At 54.6% G+C, this 24,750-nt stretch overlaps 9 protein-coding genes across 9 annotated transcripts; 5 read left to right on the top strand and 4 right to left on the bottom strand.

Annotated features, from left to right (window-relative positions):
- Positions 1-640: 640 nt before the first annotated feature.
- Positions 641-1,308, top strand: BBK36DRAFT_20663 (hypothetical protein; the record flags this gene model as incomplete). The annotated part of the gene is made up of 3 exons (XM_024897901.1): positions 641-776; positions 935-990; positions 1,141-1,308. 3 exons carry the CDS (start codon positions 641-643, stop codon positions 1,306-1,308), a joined length of 360 nt encoding a protein of 119 aa, XP_024749246.1.
- Positions 1,309-2,639: 1,331 nt separating this feature from the next.
- BBK36DRAFT_5270 (hypothetical protein) lies at positions 2,640-2,939 on the bottom strand (the record flags this gene model as incomplete). Its single annotated transcript, XM_024898208.1, has 2 exons — positions 2,640-2,752; positions 2,810-2,939. The coding sequence occupies 2 exons, from the start codon at positions 2,937-2,939 to the stop codon at positions 2,640-2,642; spliced, it is 243 nt and encodes an 80-aa protein (XP_024749245.1).
- Positions 2,940-6,642: 3,703 nt separating this feature from the next.
- Positions 6,643-7,612, top strand: BBK36DRAFT_1133377 (hypothetical protein; the record flags this gene model as incomplete). Its single annotated transcript, XM_024892084.1, has 5 exons — positions 6,643-6,823; positions 6,951-7,008; positions 7,088-7,129; positions 7,218-7,291; positions 7,404-7,612. 5 exons carry the CDS (start codon positions 6,643-6,645, stop codon positions 7,610-7,612), a joined length of 564 nt encoding a protein of 187 aa, XP_024749244.1.
- A 585-nt stretch (positions 7,613-8,197) lies between these two features.
- On the bottom strand, positions 8,198-10,194 carry BBK36DRAFT_1160040 (DNA/RNA polymerase; the record flags this gene model as incomplete). The annotated part of the gene is made up of 2 exons (XM_024894257.1): positions 8,198-9,955; positions 10,018-10,194. The coding sequence occupies 2 exons, from the start codon at positions 10,192-10,194 to the stop codon at positions 8,198-8,200; spliced, it is 1,935 nt and encodes a 644-aa protein (XP_024749243.1).
- A 399-nt stretch (positions 10,195-10,593) lies between these two features.
- Positions 10,594-12,374, top strand: BBK36DRAFT_1135586 (hypothetical protein). Its single transcript, XM_024892697.1, is given in 5 exon segments — positions 10,594-10,697; positions 10,709-10,854; positions 10,921-11,087; positions 11,148-12,267; positions 12,323-12,374. The coding sequence occupies 3 exon segments, from the start codon at positions 10,817-10,819 to the stop codon at positions 12,227-12,229; spliced, it is 1,287 nt and encodes a 428-aa protein (XP_024749242.1). The 5' UTR covers positions 10,594-10,697; positions 10,709-10,816; the 3' UTR covers positions 12,230-12,267; positions 12,323-12,374.
- A 1,554-nt stretch (positions 12,375-13,928) lies between these two features.
- BBK36DRAFT_1203129 (hypothetical protein) lies at positions 13,929-15,360 on the top strand (the record flags this gene model as incomplete). Its single annotated transcript, XM_024897250.1, has 3 exons — positions 13,929-14,045; positions 14,114-15,093; positions 15,186-15,360. The coding sequence occupies 3 exons, from the start codon at positions 13,929-13,931 to the stop codon at positions 15,358-15,360; spliced, it is 1,272 nt and encodes a 423-aa protein (XP_024749241.1).
- Positions 15,361-18,501: 3,141 nt separating this feature from the next.
- BBK36DRAFT_1120096 (benzoquinone reductase) lies at positions 18,502-19,260 on the top strand (the record flags this gene model as incomplete). Its single annotated transcript, XM_024890660.1, has 3 exons — positions 18,502-18,528; positions 18,597-18,842; positions 18,928-19,260. 3 exons carry the CDS (start codon positions 18,502-18,504, stop codon positions 19,258-19,260), a joined length of 606 nt encoding a protein of 201 aa, XP_024749240.1.
- A 308-nt stretch (positions 19,261-19,568) lies between these two features.
- On the bottom strand, positions 19,569-20,498 carry BBK36DRAFT_1120596 (hypothetical protein; the record flags this gene model as incomplete). The annotated part of the gene is made up of 3 exons (XM_024890718.1): positions 19,569-20,069; positions 20,137-20,272; positions 20,374-20,498. The coding sequence occupies 3 exons, from the start codon at positions 20,496-20,498 to the stop codon at positions 19,569-19,571; spliced, it is 762 nt and encodes a 253-aa protein (XP_024749239.1).
- A 572-nt stretch (positions 20,499-21,070) lies between these two features.
- On the bottom strand, positions 21,071-22,016 carry BBK36DRAFT_1135585 (hypothetical protein; the record flags this gene model as incomplete). Its single annotated transcript, XM_024892696.1, has 2 exons — positions 21,885-22,016; positions 21,071-21,820 (listed from the first exon to the last, which is right to left on the bottom strand). The coding sequence occupies exon 2, from the start codon at positions 21,801-21,803 to the stop codon at positions 21,072-21,074; it is 732 nt and encodes a 243-aa protein (XP_024749238.1). The 5' UTR covers positions 21,804-21,820; positions 21,885-22,016.
- Between the last annotated feature and the right edge of the window lie 2,734 nt (positions 22,017-24,750).

Raw genomic sequence — 24,750 nt, 5'->3', positions numbered from 1 at the left:
ATCTCAGTGTGACCCCATCACCAGCACCTCCGTTAATCAACCGCATCCCTGCCCCCTCCTCCCTCCCCTTCATCCTCAACACCCAGCCGCCGAGCAAACCAGAAACAGCACCCAAAGAGAAACAGCACAAGTTGCGGGGTAGAGAAAATAGCGCTCCCGCATGCCCAATTACCCACCCCATCGCCAGGTCACCTTACAGTCCAATCTAGTGCCGAAAACGTACGAGTCGTTGCGGTGTGGGCTCTTTATGCCTTCATCTGAGAGACGGGATTCAGTGTTTAAAAACCAGCGTTACATCCCCCTCCTTTTCGTTTCCGCTTTCCGCTTCGCAGTAAAGAACCTGCTTCTGCTCTCTCTTTCCCTTATAACTCATTTCTTTCATTCTTCCATCTGACAACTTCTACCATCCCTTTTCCCTTGGCTAGCTTGGGCTCAGCTACCCAAAAACCCCACCCCCACACGATAGACTCGAGAGCCCATCTGGCAAAGCACCTGACGTCATTCACCAGAGCTTCGTTGGGCTCTTCAAGACCTCGGATCCAACTCGGTCTCGCCACAGCTCTCACATCCTGCACCTCTTCATCATTCGACCAAAAGAGAACCATCAAGTCATCAACACCACTCGACGACGATAATCATCATGGCGGACACCACAGAAACCCAAGTTCCCCCCGTCGACGAGACGACCATTGCCTCCGTCAAGACCAACTCTGATCGCAAGAACTCGCTGTCCAACTACCTGAAGCACCGCCCCGAACGCTCCGAGCTGGTAGAGAGTACGTTTTTCCACGAGGCCCCCCCAGCCAGTTTTCCGGCCTTTTTCCCTCCATGTTGCTGCGGGAAAGTTGTATCATCGCAGACTGCATGGGTAGAGGATGGAATACAACGCTGTTGCATCTCTGCCGGAATCACGATTGCTGACCGATCTTTGCAGAGAACATCCTCCCGGATTCCACAGCCGCACCCGGCCTCATTGCCAGCCAGAAAGAGGTAAGCTTCCCAGCACTCGAAAACGCTCTTCGACTATCGCAAAGAGACAAAAAAAACATCCGCAACCCTGCAAATTCCATAAACCCTCAGTTTGTAAGCATAGGGATGGTAGTTATGAAAGTCTGCTAACGGTGCCCTCAATTCTCACAGCTCCAAAAACACATGCTCGAAGACAAGCTCAACGACAAAATCTCCCACCGCCCCTCCCCCGACGCCCTCCTCAAGGACGGCGTCCTGCACGAAGACCCGCGCTCCCCAGAGGAAAAGTACGAGGAGGCTATTGAGGAGGAGTACGCCAAGCGGGAGGGCGGCGCGTGAAAATTCAGTCTCTACTTCTAAAACACAAGTGCTGTGTATCAGAGCCTGCGCGCTGGATCTACATGTTAGGAGTATGTGATGTTTGATTTCTTGCACATTTGGGGAGATTTAGTTCTTGGCAAGAGATGGGATAAGCAGATAAATGCTTGCGAGCTTGGAATCATATCACCAAGGTGGCTCAGATGACGCCCAGTTGAGAACATTCTATAAGCCAGAATGGGTTGCCACCTGAGGTTCGGACCTCGGTCCCGCTATGCCGAATATCAGGCTCAATGCAGAAACCCCTACTACAGAAAATCATATAAAAAAATGAAAGCAAATAAATCAGACATGTAAAATCAAATACTGCATAGAACTCATTGTGTACTCGTAACCCGTGCAGTAACAGAGCAGTCCTGGGGGGTTTAATACGCAAACGGCTCAGGGTAGCAGTGAGTCCTCAATGCTACCAAAAATAGATACTATGCCCATTTCTATCCAACAAGGCTGCCTCCCGGCGATCTTGTACCTGCAGTAGTTTAGCTGATACGCTGTGAGATATCCATGACGCTTTAATCCATCCAAGACATTCTCTATACACGTACCCAGTCCAATTACAACGTAAAGAAAGGGGAAAAAGAAAAGAAAAGAAGAGCGAAAATGAAAAAAAAAAAAAAAAAAAAAACAAAGAAGGAAAAACTAAAAGTCGATGACGCTTGACTTTGGGGGCCCAGAGAATCACGAAATCAAATTTGTCCTGCTCGTAGGAATGGATGGGACGGATGTTTCGTTTCAAGCACAGCGCGGATATATAAATAGAGCAAGATGTGCACCAAGATAACAAGGCAAAGTAGGTAAAAATAAACATCGCATTCGCAATCAATAACGCCACTTTCCCATCCTTCGCTTACTTTACAAGAAACTATCTTGTCTATGCTCCCGTATGGTTCCCAGTCGATCAGTCATATTCCCATGTCCCATGTCCATCCACAGTCCGTGCCCATGCCGCCGTTGCCCCAGAATCGTACAGCCAAGATAGAAGGAAAAAGGAATCGCGATCAGAATAACGCCAACAGCGCCATGCCGTTTGATGAATTGTGTGTGCGTGTGTGTGTGAGACTAGCCATGATAGCCAAGCGATGTGTTGCTATAGTCATGCATGGTAGTCACCATTACCAGGCCTCCCAAGTGAGTGGATAGGTCCCAGTGCTTTGTATGTGATTGTGAAATCGTGTGTGTAGTTGCATGTAGTAAAACAGTAACCCCCGGCGCATGAAAGGCTCCAAGGGGTGAGAAAGAAGAGGCAGCCAGGGTATGGACCTGCTGCCTTGAGACGATGGCAGAAGGCGTCGTCACTGGTAGGTACCGCCATAGCGAGGAGAAGGGGAGTCCTTCTCATAGTCCTTCCTGTTGTGGTTGATGACTACAGTTCTGGCGGAACGGACGACTTGGGCGGAATGTCCTGCTACAGGCCTTGTTAGCATGTTGCGTCTGGCAGGAGAAGTTGGGTCCACTAGCATACCAGCATCGTACTCGCGGCGGTTTGAAACAGAGCGGGAATCAGACGATCCATAGGAGGCAGAGGAGCTGGGACGGCTGGGAGAGCTGGCAGAGCTGCCCTGGTGGACGTAGACGCTGCTTCGGGAGGACATTGTCACGGTTGTTGGTCTGTCTCTGGGTGTTTTGTTTGTATGTTTGTGTATGGCCGTCTGTTGTCGGCTGGTTGCTTGGTTGGCTGACTCTGTTGGCAGATGAAGAATGACTCTGTATAACAGTGATGACCAAGCAAGGATATAGTATAAGAGTGATAGAGGAGCACAGTTGTAGTTGATGATCAGTAAGTGGTAGTAATGCTCTGTTTCAAGTAGTCTTGATGGGACTGGTGAAGATGATGGGAAATGCTTCCTCAGGACAACAGGGCATGAGCAGCAATTTGTAGTTTTCCAGACACAGCACTGCCGTCACGGCAGTCGGCCAAGCACAGCACAAAGAAGCACATTCACTTTGAGACAGCACAGCACAGGCAGAGAAGTCGGACGGCCAGAATAGGACAAGTCGAGAGGGAGGCAGCAGTGGCTGCTAGGTCTGACACACAAGAGGCACTCGTGAGTCAGGCAAAACTTCACGCCCCCGAGTCGAACGGAAACGCGCCTTGGAAGCGATCTGCCGAGGGCCCCCAAAACTCCAAACACCCATCGGGGAGCGACGACAGGGGCCGCCAATCGCCCGTGATTGGGCCTCGCGAGCTGGCGTCGTCCCTTTCGGACGAGCAAGCCTTGCAAGCATCGTCAGAACCCAAAAGCCTCTGAGCGAGGGTCGTCGTTGTTTGGCACTAGGAGAGACGGGCAAGTGGCGAAAAAAAGAGGCCTGAGCGGCCTCATGATTGCGAGCAGGGGGTGTGTGGCTAAGGTAGGTAGGCAGGGCCAGGGACCAAGGACGATGGGACGAGGGCCTGGAGCACGAGCCGGGGGGGCTGTTCTGCTTGTTGGTGCAATCCGAGGCCAGCATGGCCACAGCCGTGAAGCAGCGACGGCCGGGGGACGGCAGCGGCAGTGGGAGGGAGGGCAAAGTCTGCATGGCTATGCGTCTGCCTTCGAGTCACAGCTGGGCGACGGTGAGCGTTTCCGGAAAGGTAAGGTGAGGTTCTGGTTGGGAGATGGCAGATGGATGGACGAGGAAAGACAGGAGAGGGCCGGCCAGGCACAACAGCACAGCCGCTCCACTACTGCTAGACACCTGCGAGTAACCTGTGAGGCACGTCAGTCGATATGGCTGCACGTAACGGCGGAACAGCGGTCCGCGACGGAGGCTGCGTTAGCGAACGGGTATACCGGACTGGTATTGGCCGGGTAGCGCGTCTGTAACGAGGTCTTGCGTGCCTCATCAGGGCTCGCTGGCACCTCAAGAGTCCTGGGCTGGGGGACGGCAGTCCAGCCAAGTGACCGCACGAGCCACTCGCCAGCGCCTCGCAAGTCCTGTAGGCCATGCTAGGCAGACATTGAGCGCAGAAGCAGGCATCAGCGATATGTCCCGTCGCTTCAACGCCGCGATGAGTCGCCAGAAGTTGGAAGAAAGAAGGTGAATGAGAGTGAGTCGAATGGTCTGTTGGTTCTTCTCTCTCCTTCTCTGCCCGTCTTCCCCTCAATTCTCCCCTCACGCTGTTTATTGGGTGGCTGGCTCTGTTGCCGCTGAGGTACTCTCAAGCCGCATCTACATACATGTAGATGAGGGTTATGCGTGCCGTATGCGAGCGTGCATTCACAGGCGCCACAGGCGAGGCTTGCCTGCATGCGAGCACTATGTCACGCGGATCTACGAGCTGTCAAAGGAGTTGATGTGAAGAAAATCACTGTGCGACGTGAGGGCTCTCTCTGCTGTGAGCGCTGGCACTGTAACCTGGTGGTACGGGAACAAGCCACGATGGGAGGAGTGGCTGTGTTTCTGCTTTTTTCTTTTTCCCTTCGGTGACGACATCACAAGTCCTGGCAGTAGATACTCTCGCAATGAGACGCATTATAGTACCTAGGATAAAGCAACGAGCTTACTTGGCCGACGCTGCGAGGAAATTAGAAGCCAACCGGCGACTTTGGTGATGCCGACTCGCGGAACTGGTGCCGGCATGGCCCTCCAACTCCCGGCTTCTCTCGCGATACGTGGAGAGGGCGAAGGAAAGCGGGCGTCTTTCTTCCCAACTCCACATCCCCTTCTCGACCAATTCTCTAAACGCAACCATCCCCCTTTTCTGCTCGCCTCTTCCTCTCCGTTTCTGCCCAACTAGTTCATACACCCCTTCTGGTAGCATCGCCCACGCAGCAAGGCCCTTCGTCCTTAGGGCCCTACAGACAGGGCGTGTAGGTCGGAGCCATCTTCATCAGCAGAACGGGGGCTAGCGAGGCGCTCCGGGGAAACGGCCCCAAGGCCCCATGATGCAAGGAACGCCCATTGGAGGCGAAGCGAAGCCTTGTTCGAACGATCTGCGAATGGACTTTCTGGAAAGCAAGCCAAGCTAGGGTCTTTGCTTTTCTTTGGGCTTTGGGAAAGAGAGAAAAAAAGTCATGTGGCTTTTGCTGTGCAAATTAGCCTCCCCATCTCCCTCCCTACTAGTACGAATTGAAGCCAGTAGCCTTGCATGTGCGGTGGTCCCTTGGTCCCCTTGATGGCGTCTTGGTACCTTGATTGGCTTGGTGTTTTCAGGGCTCAACTACGTCATATGCCATTGATTGGGGATGGATTGAGTTGGAGTTCGCAGTTGTCAGAACACCTCAGCCGAAGCACCCTGAAATGAAATTAGCATTCTCGAATTGGTTCGGGTTCGGCGACAATGCCGCGTGCTGCCAACAGCGCCTTGTTCGGATCCTTCATCTGTCGTCTCCCTCGGCTGTCTGTAAAACCACCACCACCTACATACAAGTACATACCAGACCAGGTACAGCAGTGCTTTCCCCCTGTCCAGCTGGCCCTCGTACTCCAAGTCATAGCATCATCGCAGTCCCTTTTGGATTCTCCATTGCCTTCGTCCGCAACGCACATGACCCCAATAAACGGGGGTCCAGCAGTGCCATGACGTACAAAGTAATACATTAGTATCATCAGAGTTGCTCGTGCATTTCATGCATTTCGGAGTTTGCTGCCGCATCCCCGTATGTACATACATATATCCATCCATCCATCCAAAGGTACTTGTACATACAGCGTTCGAGAAGCCCGCCAATAACCACTGATTCGCATACTGTCATTAATCTCGTATGTACCTTATGAGTTTAGGCTGCACTTTGGATCACGCGAGAGAAGTCCGCTGCTGAACTGCCCCTTGGTGACGCCATTCCAGAAGCCGCCAGCGAATCCCCATTGCCACGCTTCCGCCGTCCTTTGAGGCTGAAGGCTTCCCTACATGTAGTGGCCGTGTTGGCCATGTCATCATAATCGAGCCATTTCGTCAAGGCACATGAAAGCGCTAGCAGCTTGGGTTTAAGGGGATTGGGGGGAGAGCAGTGACAAGCACCAAGAAGCCCGCCCCAGAACTGGGCTGGCAATTGGCGGGGGAAGCGAGATGCTGCCGGGCTCCCATTGGCCAATCACTCCGAGAGCGCCCATCTCAGCCAGATGCAGATTCGCGCCTCGAATCGGGAAGCTCAAGCAGTGTGGAGATTTGTGATAGCTGGCCACTTTGGAGGCACCAGCAGCAGCTCGTTCTTCTGTCTTCCTTCTCTTCCTCCTTCTTTCCCATCCATCCATCCATCCATCCATCCATCTCCAACCACAAAGGACGTAACCCACGGAAATTGCTTCCTTCTCCGCCTCACTCTTCCTCACACACACAACAACAACAAAACATCGCCACCCCGATCCCCGAAAATGAAGGCCGCCCTGCTCCTCTCCGCCCTGGCCTCCTGCGCCATTGGCCTCGTCGCCGCCGAGGACCTCAAGATCGAAGTCACCCACCCCGTCGAGTGCGAGCGCAAGTCCCAAAAGGGCGACAAGCTGTCCATGCACTACCGCGGCACGCTGGCCAGCAACGGCGAGAAGTTTGATGCCAGTGCGTTTTCATTTTCCCCCATCTCCATCCACCCCCATCCCGGGAAGAGGAATTCAACACCCCCCCAATGACGATCTCTCCTTGATCCAAATTGACTGACTGTTTTTTTGTGTGTTGTTTACTTTAGGCTACGATCGTAACCAGCCATTCAACTTCAAGTTGGGCGCCGGCCAGGTGATCAAGGGGTTTGTCTTGCACCCTCCCCCCTTCCTCCTCGTCCTTTACCGACGACGTTGGGCGAATTTTGAGGCTAACGGCTTGTAGATGGGATCAGGGTCTCCTTGACATGTGCATTGGCGAGAAGAGGTAAGACGACACAACCCAACTTGCGTCACGCACTGCCTCCTTGGGCTGCTATTCGGACCAATGCTGACCATTACATCACCGAATTCAGGACTCTCACGATCCCTCCCGAGCTGGGCTACGGCCAGCGCAACATGGGCCCCATTCCCGCCGGCTCAACCCTGAGTACGTCTCTCTTCCTCCCCTATCTACATCTTTCCACCTCGACTCCCGTGGCCAAGCCCACCCCACGCTTGCACCGAAATCAGGCCACTCACTAATATCTGATGCTACACAGTCTTCGAGACCGAGCTCCTCGGCATCGACGGCGTCAAGGCCCCCGAGAAGAAGCCCGTCCCCGAGACGCCCATCGTCGAGAAGCCCGCCGAGGAGGAAGAGGGCGTCGCCGAAAAGGCCGCCGAGGCAGCTGCCAGCGTCGTCTCCGAGGCTGTTGATGCCGCCAAGACGGTCTTTGCCGACACCGATGAGGGCCACGGGGAGCTGTAAAGGGTCGAGAATGGGCACCCAAAGAAACACAGAAATGATATGATGATTATGTAAAAATACCTTGTTCTTCCTTTTGCTCGCATAGCGGATCTACGTACGACAAGAGTAAATGCAACGTTTCCGTCAAGACCACTGCTTCTTTTTTTTTTCGGAGTTTAGCTTCGTCTAGATGTGATCATCTGTTAGACGGTATGCGGCGTTCAGCTTCAGCCAGATGTGATCGTCCGTTAGATAGTACGTAGTATCTGCAAAGGTAACGGTATGTACGGAGTAAACCATCCGACACTTGAGATTCGGAGTAGCCGTCCACCGTTCCGTACGTCATATCGCGGCATTGTTTCCCTGCAGCAACTCTCACCTGCAGATAAATGCAGACATCAGTCCATATGGCAGATCAGTGGAGTCGAAAGCCCAGCAAAGTAATCGAACGTGGGGGGCCATCGTGACATCGCAAAAGCTTCGCTTACGAGTTTAAACAGCCCTTATCACGTATTCAACCTCGAGGAAGTTCCATTTCTATTTCCAAAAGTTCCATAAGCAAAGAAACAATGCTAGATATCGTCATTCATAACCAATCATCCCACTCTACCAAAACGAAAGCTTCTTCTGCTTTGGGTCCGTAGAGGGCGGGCGGCCCCGCTTCTTTTCCGTCGACAGCTTGGGACGCTTGTTCACCTCTGGCGGGATGGCAGGCCTCGTGTCTTTCGGGTCGTCAGCCTGGACCGCATCTCGAATGGTCTGTCGTGACAGACACAGGTCAATGTGCTCATTAAATTGCCGCTCGTTGGCTGCCTGGGGGCGGAGGCATATCGGGCAATCCCACCAGTCCTCCTGTGGCGGAACCTCACTTTCGGGACGTGGATTGGGCACAATCTCCTTCCCATGTCTTCTATGATTTGGCGTGCCACCGTCCTCCTCTTCGTGTTCGTGCGTTATGTCGCCCAGGTTGTCGTCCATTTCGCCCGTCAAGTCCTCTTCGTCTCCGCCCAACATCTCCCACTCCTCTTCTCTCTCCACCGACGCACTGGCTTTCCTCTTGACAGTCCCGCTTTCACTCGATTCTCCCGAGTCCTGGCGGCGAGGTCTGAAGCCAAAGAATGCCATGGTGTCGGGCTTCTTGGTGCTGACTAGGTTTGTGCACCGCAGCCCCATGAGCCGCAGCTTCATGCCTGGAATCTCATGCTCCAACTTGGCAAGCATCGGCAACGAATAGTTGTACAGGTCGTCGGCGAGATAGATGGCCTTTGGCAGGATGACTTGCCGAGTGAGAACTTCAAAGGTATGGAGCTTGATCTTGATGCAGAGTGTCCGGCCCTTGCACTCGTTTCTCCTCATGTCCTTTTCCAGGGCCTCAGCCGTCGATCGAAGTTTGTCCCGGAGCTGCACAGGGTCTGACATGTCACGAAATGTACTTTCCGTTCCGACACTCTTGCGCTCGTATTCTTCTGCGGGCTGTATTGATGTGCGGCCAAGCCCGAGATAGACGCGGAAGAGAAAATAGGATGTCTTGTCCCCAAAGAGGCGGTTCAAATACTGCCGCTGGTCGTAAATGTCCCCACACGTCTTGACTCCAATCTCCAAGAGCTCGCGCTCGAGCACTCGGCCGATTCCGTTGACTTTCCTTGTTGGCAGGCCCCGCATAAACGCCATAATGGCACTTCTCTCTTTGGGAAGGACGTACTGTCCGTTCGGCTTGTTGATGTTTGAACAAATCTTGGCCAGCCTGGCGTTGGCAGCGATGCCCGCCGAGACCGTAATGTTCGTCTTTTCATGGACCTCCTTTCTCATTTGCTCCACCACTGCCGCCGGGTCCATGTCATGCTGGTCGCAGTATTCCGTAATGTTGAGATATGCCTCGTCAATGCTAGCGCTTTCGAATCGCGGATCGTAGTTTGCGAGCACCGCCCTCACTTCTTCGGCCTTTGCGCCATATTTTTGAAAGTTAGGCTTGATCATGACCAGCTGTGGGCAGAGCTTCTTGGCCACGAAACCAGCCATGCCCGACCGACAGCCAAATTGGCGCGCAGCGTAGTTGCACGTGGTGAGAACGCCGCCACCAACCGCAAAGGGGACATCTTTGAGATCAGGTCGGTCCAGTTGCTCCACCGCCGCGAAGAAGGCATCGCAGTCGAGGTGTACTATGTGTTGGGTGAGGTCTCTCGAAAGCTCGAGCTCTGCGAGAAGACGATCGGCGTTTCGGAGGTCCCGTGTAAGATCTTGCTGTTCTAGCTTCTTCTTGCGCGACAGGATCTGTTCGATCTTTTGCGTGAGGACCTTGTCTCGTTCTTCTTCGCGGGTGAAGAACTTGGATCCCTTGGACGCATTGTAGATGATTTCCGAAACCTGAGCCTCTGTGTTAACAAATGCAGATCCGATGCGAGAAAAGATTCCATTGAGGGAAAGACCTTGCTTTGGTCGACCTTGTCTTGGCCAGCCTTGGTCAGCGAAGGCCCAAGCAGGTGGTACTTGAGAGTCTTGGAAGCATCGTCCTGTCTCTCCCCCTGGGTTTCCGCCCGGGATTCCTCTCGGATTTTCCCCTCTTGATCTTCCTGGGTATGCGCCGGTGCCTCCGCAGACGTCATGTCGATGAAGCCATCAAGCCGCGATTTGAGTGTGAAGTAGCGAACAGCATCGAAGAGTTGTCGAGATCATGCTGACCATGCACAGGAGCGCATCTCAGGGCGTGGTCATGTAGCACTTTGCGCATGAGCGGAATTCCGACATGGGATGAAGCGCGTTGCCCGACCGTGAAGGAGCAAATACGATAGCGACACGGTATCACGTGAGAGTAAATGGTCAAGTCTCTTTAGGCTCAACTGGACTTCAATGTCTAGTGCAAGTTCTAGCAGCTCGCTCCAGTGATTCGGCGGGGGTCTGATCAGGTTGCTCTCCACTGGAGCTTTGTGACAAAACTCCCTGCCGCGCATCGCCATTGGCCGGCGACTGTGCTCACCCCCCTCACCGGCAGGCCGTATAAGCGCCGAGACGCCATGACGAACCGTCTCATAGGTCGGCATGTGGAAGCTGTTCCATGAACGGGTTGGAGAATAAAGGGTCGTCGAGTGGCGTTGCAGCGGATATAAAAAGCAAGTTTGTCTTCCTTGCATACAACCGGCCTCTTTCAAGCGTTGTCCGTATCGTATCGCGTTCAAGCTATCTGGAGGTCTGCGTCTCGCTCAGATCAGACCAGCGACGGGATCCAAGATGGCGGCACGGCCAGGCGAGGAGAATGTAGCTACGCTGTGAGTCGATGACCGGTCGCAACCGGTGTGCTGCTCGGAACGGCTGCTGACGTTGAGACATTGCAGCTTTGCCGATGTCCACTACTTTTACTCGCCGGCAAATGTGAAGCCTCGCCATCACCGGTTCGACAAGGGATCCTACGTCTATCTGTTTGAGAATGCCGGCGAGCGCAGGTGTCGCATTGAGATTGCCAACAACCCAGGCACAGAGGATCAAGACGCATTCTACGGATGTAAGGATGGATAGCATCGCGTGCTCATCGTCTGGTGTCTAACGGTCTTGTTGGGCTTAGTCCTCGATCAGGCGCACGTTCGATACTCGTACAAGCAGCACTGCGCCGTCTCGCTGACCGTCGCCGACTCGGTTGACCAGAGCGAGTGGCATCTGCCGACCTACGACCCGCGCAACGAGAACAAGTACCACTACAAGCTGCACTCGCTCGACATCTACTTCTGGACGCAGCAGGATGCGCTGCAGTTCGTCAACGGCGTGCGCCGCGTGCTGCCGCCGGCCCAGGTCGAGGTCCTCGACGAGCCGGGTCCGCCGCCTCAGCCCGCGGGAATGAGCGCCGTCGTCCAGAAGCTCGAGAGCGCGGCCATTTCGGATCCGCAGTACAGCAACGGCTCCGTGTCGGCGCAGTCGGCTTCGCACAGCTCGGTCGGCGGCCCTGGCGATGCCGCGGCCGTTTCCTCAGGGACACCGAGCATCTCCATGCCGCCTCCGCCGCCTCCGCCTCAGCCTCAGCCTCAGCCAACGAGCTTCGCGCCCATGGCATACAATCCGGCTGCACCCGCTGCGCCCGAGGCCATTCGCCATCGCGAGAAGACGCCTCCTCCAGATGAGGATCCTCTCAACCCTCTGGCGGTCGCAGTGGCATATGACTACCGCGGCCAGCCTTTCACTCCAGGAATTCCCCCGCCGTCTCAGTTCCCGCCGTCGGCAGTCACCAGCCCAGGGTTCGCGCCTCCTCAGTTCGCCGCACCGCCAGTCCATCCCGGAATTCACAGAGCCACGACCATGCCGGCGCAGGCGTTGCCTTCGCCCGGACTTCCCGGCACCTATGGGGCGGGCTTCCCAGCATCGCCAGGCCTCCCTCCGCCACCAGCGTCTCAGCCGCCAATGCCCACCCAAGGCCTCGCCAGTCCTCCGCCAGGCGGGTACTCCAACTACTCATACTCGCAGCAGCCCGGCTACGCACCATCGGGCTCGGTGGATTACTCGATACATCAGCAGGTATACAGGCCAACGGAAGCCGAAGCAGGCCACAAGTATCAGCCGAAGCAAGAGGGCAAAGGAAAGTTTGAGGAAAACGCCGGCCGGATTGAGAGGGGTGTGACGGGCATGCTGAAGAAGTTTGAGAAGAAGTTTGGATAGTGGCGGAGACGGAGATGGGTCGGTGTGAAGACGGGTGTGGTAGGTATGGAGAGAGGATGTGATGTGATTTTGAGGGCTGCAGCAGGAATATCCAATGGCAGGAGTACCGGGTTTGTACCAAAGATTTGTTTTGTCACATGACGATTCCTTTTTGAACTATGAAATGAGTTGCGATTTGATTTTTCTCTTTTCTATTTGTCCGAATGTTGACCGTGGTTATCGGTTGCCAAGGTGTCAGCATTGCTTCTATTTTTGCTATCAGGTCTTCCAGGGCACCCGGTGATTGTCGCAGGCAAGGTAGGCGAAGAATTTGCCACACAAAAGGTTGACGATACTTTCGTTGACAAAACCAAGGTTCTCTCACCGGTAATCAATCTTGTCTTCACATGGACCGGTCTGACCTCATCCGCGCAACCACTCCCTCACATACATACCTATGGAATGCGCACAACACAATGCGACTGCTACTGTACGGCATGGATTGTTCTCCACACCCGATCTGAGACCCCTCGTGTCTCCCCTCCATCCGATATTACACATCTTACATACATGAGTGTGAATAGCGGTGGTATCTTGAGATGAAGCAGCAGCACGCAACCACACAGCGCGTATGACAGGCTGCGCTACTACTAGACTAGTAGCCTCCATCGCACTTCAGGTCGGATCCATGGACTCGAATTTGCAGCCATTAATAGCACAGCGGCGGCCCGTCCAGCGGGTAACTGGTGGTCCAGCCCAGCCCAGCCTGGAAAAGGTTTCACCTGCGGGCTGAAGGAGGGTAAGGTGAAGCGTCAGCCCAGTTGATTCCACAGAGTCGGTAATGCTTCAGGTTGTCTCGTCTTATCTGGTTGTATTTCGCATGCTGCCAATGGCAAACTGTAATTACTATTGCATTCATGCAGTAGCTCTTCATCTCGTGCAACCTGGCCATCCCGAGTCCGCCGGATCAATCACAGCGTGGCTGGACAAGCCCGTCCTGCTGCTGCTACGAAGCTGGCTGTGTCCGGCGGTGGCTGGGCTTAGCCTCGTGGCTCCTCGTAAACAAGCAGCAGAAACGAGCGTCATGTATGGGGCTGACATGGACACTCGCTTTCTTAGCGTCCTCCCGAAGCGCCTCTCTGGGCCTTTTTGGGGCTTTGACGCTGCAAGTTAGCAGCTTCTGCCCGCTGGAATCAGGCCAACGGCACCACAACAATCCTCCAGCTGCAGACCGTCTCCGTCCCGTCCAGGTTCCTCCATCCATTCTCGCGTGTCCAACCTTCTCGCTCTGCCTCTTGAATCCCTTCATCTTCCCCGTCCATCCATCCTCACCACTCGCTCCCGTGCGCCGTCACTTCGGTTTGCATTATCGTTCAGTGCGATTGCTTGCTTCCCGCCAGTTCCCCGCACCGGTACCACCGCAAAGACAACCTGGAAGAGTCGGCGCTGCCGGCCCACCCTCGCTAAAAGAGCAGCAATAACGGGCTGAGCTGCTCCATCGTCTGCTTGGATCCTCGGTCACTGGAAGAGAAGACGCTTACTGGTGCGGACGAGACGCCCAATGCGGACGGCAGACTCGTGAAAGAGGGCTCTTTTCTGTTGACGAACAATCTCACCTCTGCCATCGAACCAAAACCAGACCGTTGGTTGCCTCTTCTTTTGCTGCTCGCCAAATCATCGGACTCCGGTCCTTCCTACATGTCTCTCGCAGCCGACGAGCATGTATCTACACAGTCGGACGGCGCAACGTGCCGATGCCAGCGCTCGGCTGGCGCAATCGGCTCGCCACGTTCACCAGCTGCAGCGGCGAGGCCTCAGCGGTAGCATCATAGGCGCTGTATGTCTACGATTGGGTTGATGCGAATTCTTCCTGTGGTTTGACTGACTTGGAACTGCCCGTTGTAGATCCTGCTAGGCGTCGCCGTATTCGTCATTGTTCTTGTCCTCATTATCGGATACATCAAGCGGAGGAAGAATAATAATAAAAAGGCCAAGTACGAGCGAGCCCACGGAGACGACACCACCGAGGTAGCCTCCAGCTCGCGAACCGTCAACGCCGCCTCAACCAACTCAAGAACCGGTCGATCTACCCAGCCCCCCGCCGCGTCGTCAAATCGCAACAATGCCGCCGCTAGCAACGTGGACCGCAACACTTCGGTTCGCTCCGTCATGACCCTGCCGGCCTACCGCCAGATGGCTTCGCACAACGAACAGGTTCTGGGCCGAGAGGGCGAGAGAGATGGCATCGATGTGATTGTCGATCTGCCCACCGAGGAGGAATTGGAAGCGCTGCGCGACGAAGAGATGGAGAGCATGTATCAGATCCGGCTTGCGCGGCGGCAGATGATCGAGGAGCAGCAGCAGAGGAGGGCGGCTCGCGAGGAGGCTCGACGACGAGGCGACACCGCCACCCTGGCCGAGCTCCGTGCCCGCGCCCGCGCTGCGAGCAACAACAACCAGACCATCGAGGAGCTCCGCCGGGAAATGGAGCGGGCAAAGGAGAACAGGAACCTATCCGTGTCGAGCGTGTCTTATGCGGACGTTGGACTGGCCCGCCACGACGGCACACGGATCCGCGCCAACAGCACCGACAGCGAGCGCATGGGCCTGCTCTCGGACTCTGCGAGCATCGGAATGGCGGATGCGCGATCATCTCAGGCTCACAACCGCGGAATGAGCGTCAGCTCCGGCTTCGCCTCGCCCGCGCTGACCCGACGATCGGGAGACTCGCACACCAACACGCCGGGCCAGGCTCCCAGCGAAGCCAGGGCGGGATCGAGCCCGGAGCTCGTGGAGGCGGACCTAGGCGAGGAAGCGATGCCGCCGCCGGGCTACGAGGATGTTTCCCTGGCCGACGACGACGACGATTTCCGGGACCGGTCATTGTCACAGATCCACGAACCGCCGCCGGAGTATCCTCCCATCGATCGAATTCGCAGCGGGGCCAGACGTCGCCGTCTCTCGTGTCGGCCTCGAGCGAAGGGGACCCGGGCGAGCGTGCCCTGCGGCCGGCGGTCGGCGCTGTGGGCGGCATCCCTCGGCTGCCGAGTCTGAGGATCAGCGATCTCCCTGCGATTGTGGTAGAGCCGTCAAGCGCGCAGCCGCCGGATCACGAGCACGAGGCTGAGGCTGAGGCTGAACGAAGACTGTAAATATCGACTTTCGAAAGAAAAATGGGAGCCTTGTCTTGGATTTTTCTGCGTCTCCCTACCCCTTCTCTCTCTCTCTCTATTTGTCGATGGAAATGAGCTATGATTTTATGGATGATGTTGTTGCTTTGTAATGCTTGGACACTTTTTTCACTCTTCTTTCGAATACTTCCCTTTCAAATACTTCTATTGCAAAACGGATGCGAAGCCGGGCGTCTTGCTGTTTAATTTCTGGAATTGCTGTTGCCTTGGAGACGGAATGTTGCTGTCTTTCGAATCCTTTTCTTCCCTCCTCTCTGCTTCTTTGGGGGGCGGTGTTTTGGCGAGTTATATACGAAGGGGGGTCGATTCTTTGGTTGTGGTTGCTACCAGCATAGAACAATACGGAGGATTGAAGCTGAGATTGTGAATGGTTTTGCGTGTAGTACGAAGAGTTGTGAGGTAGAAGGAAGTTGCATTGTTTTAAAGGTAGCCTATATTTACTTGATTACTTACAGTCTCTGGACATGCAGTACCTCAGGACGTCGTGTCTTTATTTTCCACCTATGAGGAGTTGTGGTTTGGGCTTTTGATCATGCAGAATGATCCTACGGATTCACTTGGTGGCTACTACTACCTACCTTACCTACCTACCCGCCGCGCAGTATCCTCACCTACTGCTTCGGTATGAGAGGGGGGGTTTTATGGTCATCCGATGAGAGTCTGTAAGCGGTCACGCCGGGGCACTCCTCAATTTTTTTTGTCCCTCTGCATCATCAATGCCCTCCGGCTGCTATGCTGAGGCTTGTTAAGTAATCGAAATCTTTCAAAGAACGAGAGGTTTTGAGCTGGAGTTGTCATCTGTGACGTGACAATCTGACTGGAGGTGATATCCTCCTTTCATTGGGTACCTGGTAAGACTGCGCCGGATGTCGCTGGAACACGCTGTAGAGCCACTGGTGCTTTGTTAATTTATTCGAAAAGAGAATAGAAGAGGCTTCGAAATATCAAGTAGACCGCCATTCATTTCCATTGTGAATTCGTAGAGAGAATATGTGTTGTCTCTCTTCGATTCGCCCGTCGTAAACATGGAAATCGCCGTCTCGTTGCATGATAATGTCGCTCCGACCTTCTCCTCATTGGACTTGTCGGCCCACGGGTTGCGCAATCCCACGTGCGGAACACCGTCTGTTTGTACTACTATTCAATTCGCCTGCTGCGGCTTGTCAACGTAGTTCTGCTGCATCGCATTCGTTGTCGTAGGGGAGGAGTTGGCACAAATCGGGCGATCGGAGGCCGGGTCGAGACTCGTTCCGCGTCGGGAGCATCGAGATTTTACCTAGACAGCCCTTTTTTATCGTCGCGCAAATCCTCAATTGCTCCAAATCTGAATCCCTCGAGCTTTTTGACACGGCCATTCACCAGAGCAGAAATTGTCATGATGGCGACTGCTGGAGTACTTTAAGTCCCCCTCATCACTTTGTCCCCCCCTTGAGCGGTCTGTCGAAGCGGGTAGAGTTTGGAATCTTTAGCTCTCTTTTTTTTTTCGGGCGTGTCTGAGAACACACAACTGCTGGAGCGCTTCAATCCCACTTCTCACTTCTCACTGGCGTGATGCAGGTCAGCACGCACCAAAGTGGCGCTTTGCTCGACAGCCGGGCGACGCAACCGAGCCCGGTTCGAGCGGGAGAGGAGGGAGCTGGGAATTGCCAGCGGCAGATGAGTTGTCAGTACATGATACTAGGTCTCCGTAGGTGAGTAAGTAGTCGTGAGAAGACGGCTGATCACGGCGGAGAAGTGAGTTGTCTGTCGTTGAAGAGCGGACGAAGGCGGACGATGAGGGAGGAGGGTGGAATTGGTCCCTTCTGACATCAGCAGAATGAAGAAGCAGAGCATCGTCAAGTCCACAGAGATGAGACAAACACTTGCTTAGACATTGCGGACGAAAGCTTAGATGCTCGAACTGCCAGGGGAGGCAATAGCTTATCGTGTCTCGGCGATGGCTCGATGCTGCGGGGGGAGCTGTCAATTCTTCATCGCCGGGCTCTCATGTTGGTGATGCCCCACCCACCACCTTGATGAACTGGGTTGTGATCGCGATTTGGCCTCGTTGACAGATGGAGATGATACTACGCGTGTATGCACTACAGCAATATCTCTCTCTGTGAGCCATTCCTCACGACCAGGAGCGGCATGATTTGTCTTTTCTAATCTCCGTACTGACAAGGGAAAAAAACGACAAAGAGGCAATAATAATACAGCACCTTATGTAATTGTAGAACAAAAGGCATCATCGCTCTTTCTGTCGACATTATCAAAGCTTTAGCTAAGCTCAGTCCGGGCCCCACCAGCCACGGGCCCCACATGCGGGGTGCGGCAGCAGTTTGTCAGGCTCAAGTAATGCTGATTGTTGCGGCCAGAGTTGGGACGCTTGTGAGGCAAGGTACCGATACGCGGAGACAATGTGTGAAGGGCGGCCAGCTGCTGCTGACACGATGATGACTTGTGCTTTGCTTGGAATTGGGAATCTTCTGTTTCTGGCGTCTCGCCGGACCGAGTTGGGTATGAATCGTAGAGGTACCTTGATTACCAATTGAGGACCCGGCCAGGCCAGGCACATTCCTCGCAGTCCCGGCGAAGACGAGGGACGGAGGAGATCCATGGCTGACGGCCGGTCCTCCACGTATCTGATGACTACCTAAGGTAGTAGTGTAATACTACCACTACTTTGACCAGAAAGACTAGCAATTTCTGCGAAAACGTGCGCCATCACCGATACGATAGGTACGAAAAAAGAGGGGGCCACCCCCGGTAATAGTACATCGAGATGCCATGATCTCATCGCCTGATCCCCAGCCATCGCCAGAGTACAGCGCATGTCAACCCGCGCGGCAGCGGAAGACGTGTGCAGCCTCCACGGGAGAATGCAGCCGAAACCTTACAATTCGACACTAACACCGATTCGATCCTCCTTCTTTTCCCATCCTGGAGGGGTTCCCGTCGAAGCCGCCCTCAGCTATAAGAGCTCGAGGGCCCTCCCCCTCCTCTCAGCCATCTCGGAAGCACTCATCACATTCCAGAGTTTCAGAGTCGAACACAAATAGCCTTCCTTTTTCTTTCCAATTTCTGTTTTAGAGATACCCAACCCCCCAAGAACACATCACAATGGCCCCCAAGATCGCTATCGTCTACGTAAGTCGACCTTCTACGATCGTTAATTGGGAGACCTGCTTCCCTCGCTAACACGCAATGCCCTCCAGTACTCCATGTACGGCCACATCCGGCAGCTCGCCGAGGCCGAGAAGAAGGGTGCCGAGGCCGCCGGCGCCCAGGTCGACATCTACCAGATCCCCGAGACTCTCTCCGACGAGGTCCTGGCCAAGATGTACGCTCCGCCTAAGCCCACCGACATCCCCGTCCTCGAGGACCCCGCCACCCTCACCCAGTACGACGGCTTCCTCTTTGGCATTCCCACCCGTTACGGCAACTTCCCCGCCCAGTGGAAGGTACGTTATAACCAACCCTTCCCCCCTCCTTTGATACAACCACCATAAAGAAGTTTAAAACTGACAAGCTTTCCCTTCGGCACAGACCTTCTGGGACAAGACCGGCGGCATCTGGGCCTCCGGCGGCTACTGGGGCAAGAAGGCCGGCCTCTTCATCTCCACCGGCACCCCCGGCGGCGGCCAGGAGTCCACCGCCCTCGCCGCCCTGTCCACCCTGACGCACCACGGCATCGTCTACGTGCCCCTCGGCTACGCAAAGACCTTTGCCGACATCACCAACCTCGACGAGGTCCACGGCGGCTCCCCCTGGGGCGCCGGCACCTACGCCGGCCCCACCGGCGCCCGCCAGCCCACCCCGCTCGAGCTCAAGATTGCTACCGCCCAGGGCGAGGCCTTTGCCCAGGCCCTCTCCGGCTGACTACATGGCAGCAACACTAACACCACTTCTAGCAGTGAGAAAAAGGCTGCCCCGGCCAATGGATCTGCGCCGCCTGCTGCAGCAACCAAGGAGCCTGTCCCGGAGCAGGAGGACGGCAAGGACCACTTCTGCGGTCTTCCTGTCAAGTGTTCCATCATGTGAAGGAGAGAGGTCAAAGAAAAATAATAACTGTCAAAATCATTTCTATATATCCCCCGCAATTCTTTGCTTTAATGTCTAGATGCAATAGAATTGAAGTATATTTCTATCTACGATATTACCTTTGTGTCCTCCTGTGATATCCCCCTTTACATATTGTCCTTCTTGCGCAGTGCACAAATCTCCGCCATACAATCGATGGAGAGTATTTCATGGCTTATCTTCTTCTCGCTCCGTCCAATCATCAAATCGTCAATCAGTTGAAACACATAAGTCATCGTAGTCTCCTTCGACGACCGCCAGCCAGCGGGGTCCCCGCCAAATGTTTCCCAATAACTCGTCTGCAGATCCTCAATGACGTATAAGCCGCCGGGCTTGACGGTTTTCCATAGATACTCGAGGGATGTGATTTGCTGCACCATTGTGTGTCCGCCGTCGTCAATAATGACATCGAATAAGCCGCTTGCCGTTGCTTCGGAGGAGAACTGTGTGAGGAAGACGGCGTCTGCTTGATCGCCGATAAACACATGTGCGTTGGCGGTTTTGTCCTGGTACTTTTGGGCGCATTGCCCATCGTATTCGATGAAGTAGAGATCGACGAATGGCAGGTATTCGAGCCAAGTGTAATACGACGCTCCGGGGCCGTAGTCCTGCGAATTGTGTTAATATGGTTGTCTGATCTGGTTTGGTGATACACTGGGAGCATTGATTGCTGACCATGTTGCAGCCGAGTCCAATCTCCAGGACCTTGACCTCTTCGTCCCGACTACCGGACAAGTACTTGTCGTACATGAACTGGTATTTGTGGGTGGTGACCTTGTCCGTGCCGTATTTCTGGGCAGTTTGCTCAAAGCTGAGGCGTCCGTTGGTGGATTTGGTGCCGGGGCTGCTTCCGAAAGACTGTCAGCTACATGTACTGATAAATCCACAACCATGTTCGAAGGAGACACAAACAGGCGAGGGCCGAATTTGTCTTGGATAGCCTCTGCCGTTGCGCTGCCCCATTGATGGCAAGCAGCGTAGACGAACAAGCTGGCGGCTATAGCGAAGACCAGATACAGACTCCGCGTGCCAGACATTGTGACGCTGGTTCGATCTTCAGATGATGTGGACAAGGGTCGAGGATTGGACTTGTGCGAGGTTCGTCATGTTGAAGGAGAACCATTGCAATTGGTGAGAGATCCATGAAGCTTTAGGAAGGTAAGGTAGGCAAGAGAGAGTGCTGCTCAAGTGGTCATTGAGAAGGAGGCTTCGACAGAGCTTCTTTCTCATCCTGTCCCTCTTGCCCTACAAGTCGGGGGAAACAAAAGGAAAGAAGGACTGAAGCAGAGGCACCTGCTCCCATACTCAGTCAACATAAGGGATAGCTCCTGCCTTGCTTCTCCGTAGCGTCATGTTGGCAGGTACTGCTGAAGTCAATTCATTTCTCTGACCTTGCGAATCACCCCATTATAGAACCATATCGTACGGTATGATCTGAATCCCTCAGTCCCTGGGCATTACGTATTCGTATCTTAACCGCGCCTGCCACCTTCTTTATGCTTGGCTCGGGTATCCTCATAGCAGATCGTTCATAAACTCTAATTGTCGCACAGAAATAACCAATAATCATCCATCTCTCTCGCCACCCCACACAACTTCACTCTTCCCCTTCACCTCTTGTTCCCCCTTTTCTTAAACAGGTCTGTCTCGGAGCCAAAAAAGGGATTCGGCTGAAATGGCGTGAGGGCCTGCGGATCGGATTGCATCTCGCCGTCGTACATCCGCTGGCGGTCGTCTCTTACCGGCGGCGCTACTTTGATCTCACCGCGATAGATCTCAATCACGGAGACGAGAGGGAGGGCGAGCAGCAGCATGGAGAGAAGCTGGCCGAAGCTCCAGTCCTTCTCCCCTTGGTCGCTCAGCTTCACCGACGGATGTCCAAACGCCTGGGACAGCAGGATGATGCGGATCGCAGCCCCAATGGCAACGGCAGCCATGAGCACCCAGCCCACGATCTGTACCGTCTTGTAGAACCTCTGCTGCCGACTGTGCAGGTACCATGTGGCGAGGACGAAGATGATACCGTTTCCCGCCATTGCCGCAATGGTGCCAACATACGACAGGCCCGCGTTGGACGGAGCCTTTTCTCCGTCAACGTGCCAGACACAGGCAATGGGCAGAGTCGATTTGTCCAGTCCCTTGGACACGGTCTGCAGGATAAAGATCCCGGAGACTGTCGACAACGCCAGGTTGACGAACATGAGCACTTGTCTCAACCATCTCAGCACCCAGTCCCGGCGATAGTCTCGGACCAGGGCCAGAAGCGTTGCATTGTGGGTTGCCATGGATAGGAGGGACAGCATCCAGATTAGGAAGAAGTGATACGGCACCAGGGAGTTCATCTTGGCTAAACCAACGCCTGCGGAAGCCTCTCGTTAGCGTCGTGCTACCAGGAGATATCCGGGGGTCGTGATGCAGCTTACTTTGGATGCCGATCCCTTGCATGATCTGTGAGTCGCTGTACCCGTTGAGTAACTTTCGCCGGGTTGTTGACTCTTTGCCTCGGAAGTCTGCAAGAATCACACTCGCAGACAGCACGAGGGCCAGCGCGGCCGTGATCATGAAAGAAAGGAGAATCTATGAACAAACGATGGTCAATAGAGCTTGGGGCAGGACGGGTGCCTGGGCTTCCTCCACACTGGGTTTCCTCATGCGAGAGCCTGTCAACGTACTCCTTGCCCTGCGACACCCGAATCGCTAGGGGTCGTCTGTGGTGCGGACGTGCAGTTCAGTGTCCCCATGGTGGAAGATGATGGTGATTATGCTGCGTCGAAGAACGAGTCCATGAAATGGGGCAAATTGCGAACAAGCATCATCAAATCTCAAAAGTGAACCCACCAGCGTCTCTTCTACTTTTAAAAAGCAAATTTACCCATGGCGTCTTGGCGACGATGGGAAGCTATTTTTACCCAAACTGTCTACTATGACATCTACGGACAAGACCGATGATGCATTTGGGCGGCTCGCCTTGAAACGCGGACGACATGTTTGGGTTGCGGGAGCCGCTCACCTTTGACTGGCCCTGGTTGCTTGCCTCTGCCACAAGTGGCTCGTGGCTCGGCCTTCTGCGCGACAAGGCTGCAACCAAGTCAGCCATACATACAATGCGGAGGGCAGGATCACGACGACCAGGATCTGCTCTTGCTCTACCAATCCCAAAGGGAGAAGGGCTTGGACGATGATCATCACTACCCACCTCGACCCGGGAGGTGTGCGCTGTCCCACTTCCCTTACCGCCACCATAGAACCCCGGCAGTTGGGCAGGCCAGACTCCACCGAGCGTTGGATGAGAGGCACGTCTTGCAACCCTGCAGCTCAGAGACCGTATGTGCAGTTGCATGCAGGGTATCATGGATTCCCACCAACACCGACGCTGGGGAGTTGTATTACATATCGTCGACGACAATCACATGAGGGGAACCCTCATCTTTTCTCTGCCGTGTCAGCCTACCAGCACGCGGCCTGCCTGTCTAGCTCCTTCGGTCTGAAATGAATTGTGACGGTTGGGAGCCGGGAATGGAAAGAGAGGGCGGCTTCCTCTGCTGCTGCTAGCATGGAGTACGAAGCAGTACTACTACTTCATATGCATGTCTTTCATTGCTGTCGCACCACATCGACCCTTGATGAAATTGGATGTTGAGATTCCTACGCTGATACATGTAAGTGCCGTGGCCATGCAATCTAGACGTGCTTGGATGCTTGTTTCCAAAGGGGAAAGAAAGGGAAAAAGAAGTTCGTGAACCGTGGCTGTGTCTTCCCTTGCCTTGTCGTTCCCCCCGGTTGAACTTCTCTGAACTTCTAACCCCCAGCTGTCGGGACAGACTTGCGGCCGACCTTTGACAAACTCCACTTCTACGCCTCTACGGAGACAATTAACCAATCGAACGAGCCTGCAACGAAGCTGTAATCACAGGGATCATGACTTGGTTCTAAAAAAAGCGGAACAAATCTCAGGAAAACGGGATGAAGCTTTTTGTGATAGAAGCATGGGGTGCAACGGAGTACTTCGTATGTACAGCCTATCGTGGCCACAACTTCATCTCACGAACAGAACGACACAATGCCACTAGTCTCAGAGCTTCTTGAGACACCTGAGACATTACAGCGCAACGCTCCGTTACCGGTTGACTGGATCAATCATATCGAGTCCTCAGAGCCCTGGACGAGGCAGCTGTGCGATATGAAAGAATGCCGTGTAACGCTGCCTAGTCCCGATTCGACTCTCGCCTCTCAGCCGAGACCATTGGGGGAGATCTTTAGCGTTAGTCGCCCGTAATAACGATCGCCGCGCGAGATGCCCTGTCTGTCAGGATGTCCTCGTCCAAGGCAAGCAAGGGATGGAGCCTCGTCCCCTATCTTCATCAAGGCAAGGTTAGCGTCGAGGCTCGCACGCGTGATCCACGTGCGGCACAGACGTGAGCCAGCTCTCTGGATCGGTCAGAAATGCTTGTCGCCAGCGGACATGTCGGGCGATAGCCACTGTCGAGAGGCGGACGGCCGACGCCGTCAGGGTATCTGTCCTCCCTAGTCACCGCGCTGGCCGCGACGGGACAGGGGAGCAGCGCTGGCATCGCCGCTGCAAGTGCATACGAGAAACTGGAGCCGCCCCCCTTTGAGACCTGGAGAACTGCCGGTGGATCGTGGATGCACTTATGCGTGCAAAATCGCTACCGCCGCGAAACGGTGGCGGAAACCAACGACGCCGCCGAACGCATGAGAGAACATCTGGCGACCTGGCCCGTGTGCGTTTGCAAGTAGTACTCCTGTGCCTCAGGTACAAGCACGTACAAGGCAGCTTCAAGAGTCAGTGCGTCTCAATCTGCGAGGCTTCCAAGACAATATACAGCTCGTGCGTAGTAGCACTGGGGCATTACTGTTTCTGACGCTCTGGCTGGACGGTTGCTGGCTGTTATTTGGGCACGAGGATCGCACGGGAGCATATCATACCCAGCGGTATACGAGTAGTATGCGCTGGCTCACAGCATGTTCCCCATGCGGCTCACCCGGCAGGACGGTTCGCCGTTGGGTCCTCTGAGACTCCAATCTTGCACACATGACCCAAGTGCCTGACAGGTTGTTGATTTGATGGCCGGGGAATTGGTCCGGCGAGCGGTGCACCGGAATCGAGTCGCATTTCATGGCCCACGCCCTCCCCAAATAGTAACGACTTACTTTCACAAGCGTTGGGCTGGTGGATAGCCAAGAGATGAGATGGAAATGTCTGGGACTTGGGACATACCACTTGGGAAAAATCAGGGCTAGTAGCATCATCTCCATGCCTAAACCCCC

Source organism: Trichoderma citrinoviride, assembly GCF_003025115.1.
Source record: "Trichoderma citrinoviride strain TUCIM 6016 unplaced genomic scaffold BBK36scaffold_8, whole genome shotgun sequence".
Lineage (NCBI taxonomy): Eukaryota > Fungi > Ascomycota > Sordariomycetes > Hypocreales > Hypocreaceae > Trichoderma > Trichoderma citrinoviride.
The sequence above is the reverse complement of the archived record's forward strand: the minus strand, read 5'-3'. Positions and strand labels throughout refer to the sequence as shown.

What these genes read in the sequence shown, in the direction of transcription:
- BBK36DRAFT_1135586 (XM_024892697.1), top strand. Translation starts at nt 10,817, where the DNA reads ATGGCGGCACGGCCAGGCGAGGAGAATGTAGCTACGCT. An exon ending in GAGGAGAATGTAGCTACGCT is followed by an intron (nt 10,855 to 10,920) that starts GTGAGTCGATGA and finishes GAGACATTGCAG; the next exon opens with CTTTGCCGATGTCCACTACT. An exon ending in TCAAGACGCATTCTACGGAT is followed by an intron (nt 11,088 to 11,147) that starts GTAAGGATGGAT and finishes TGTTGGGCTTAG; the next exon opens with TCCTCGATCAGGCGCACGTT.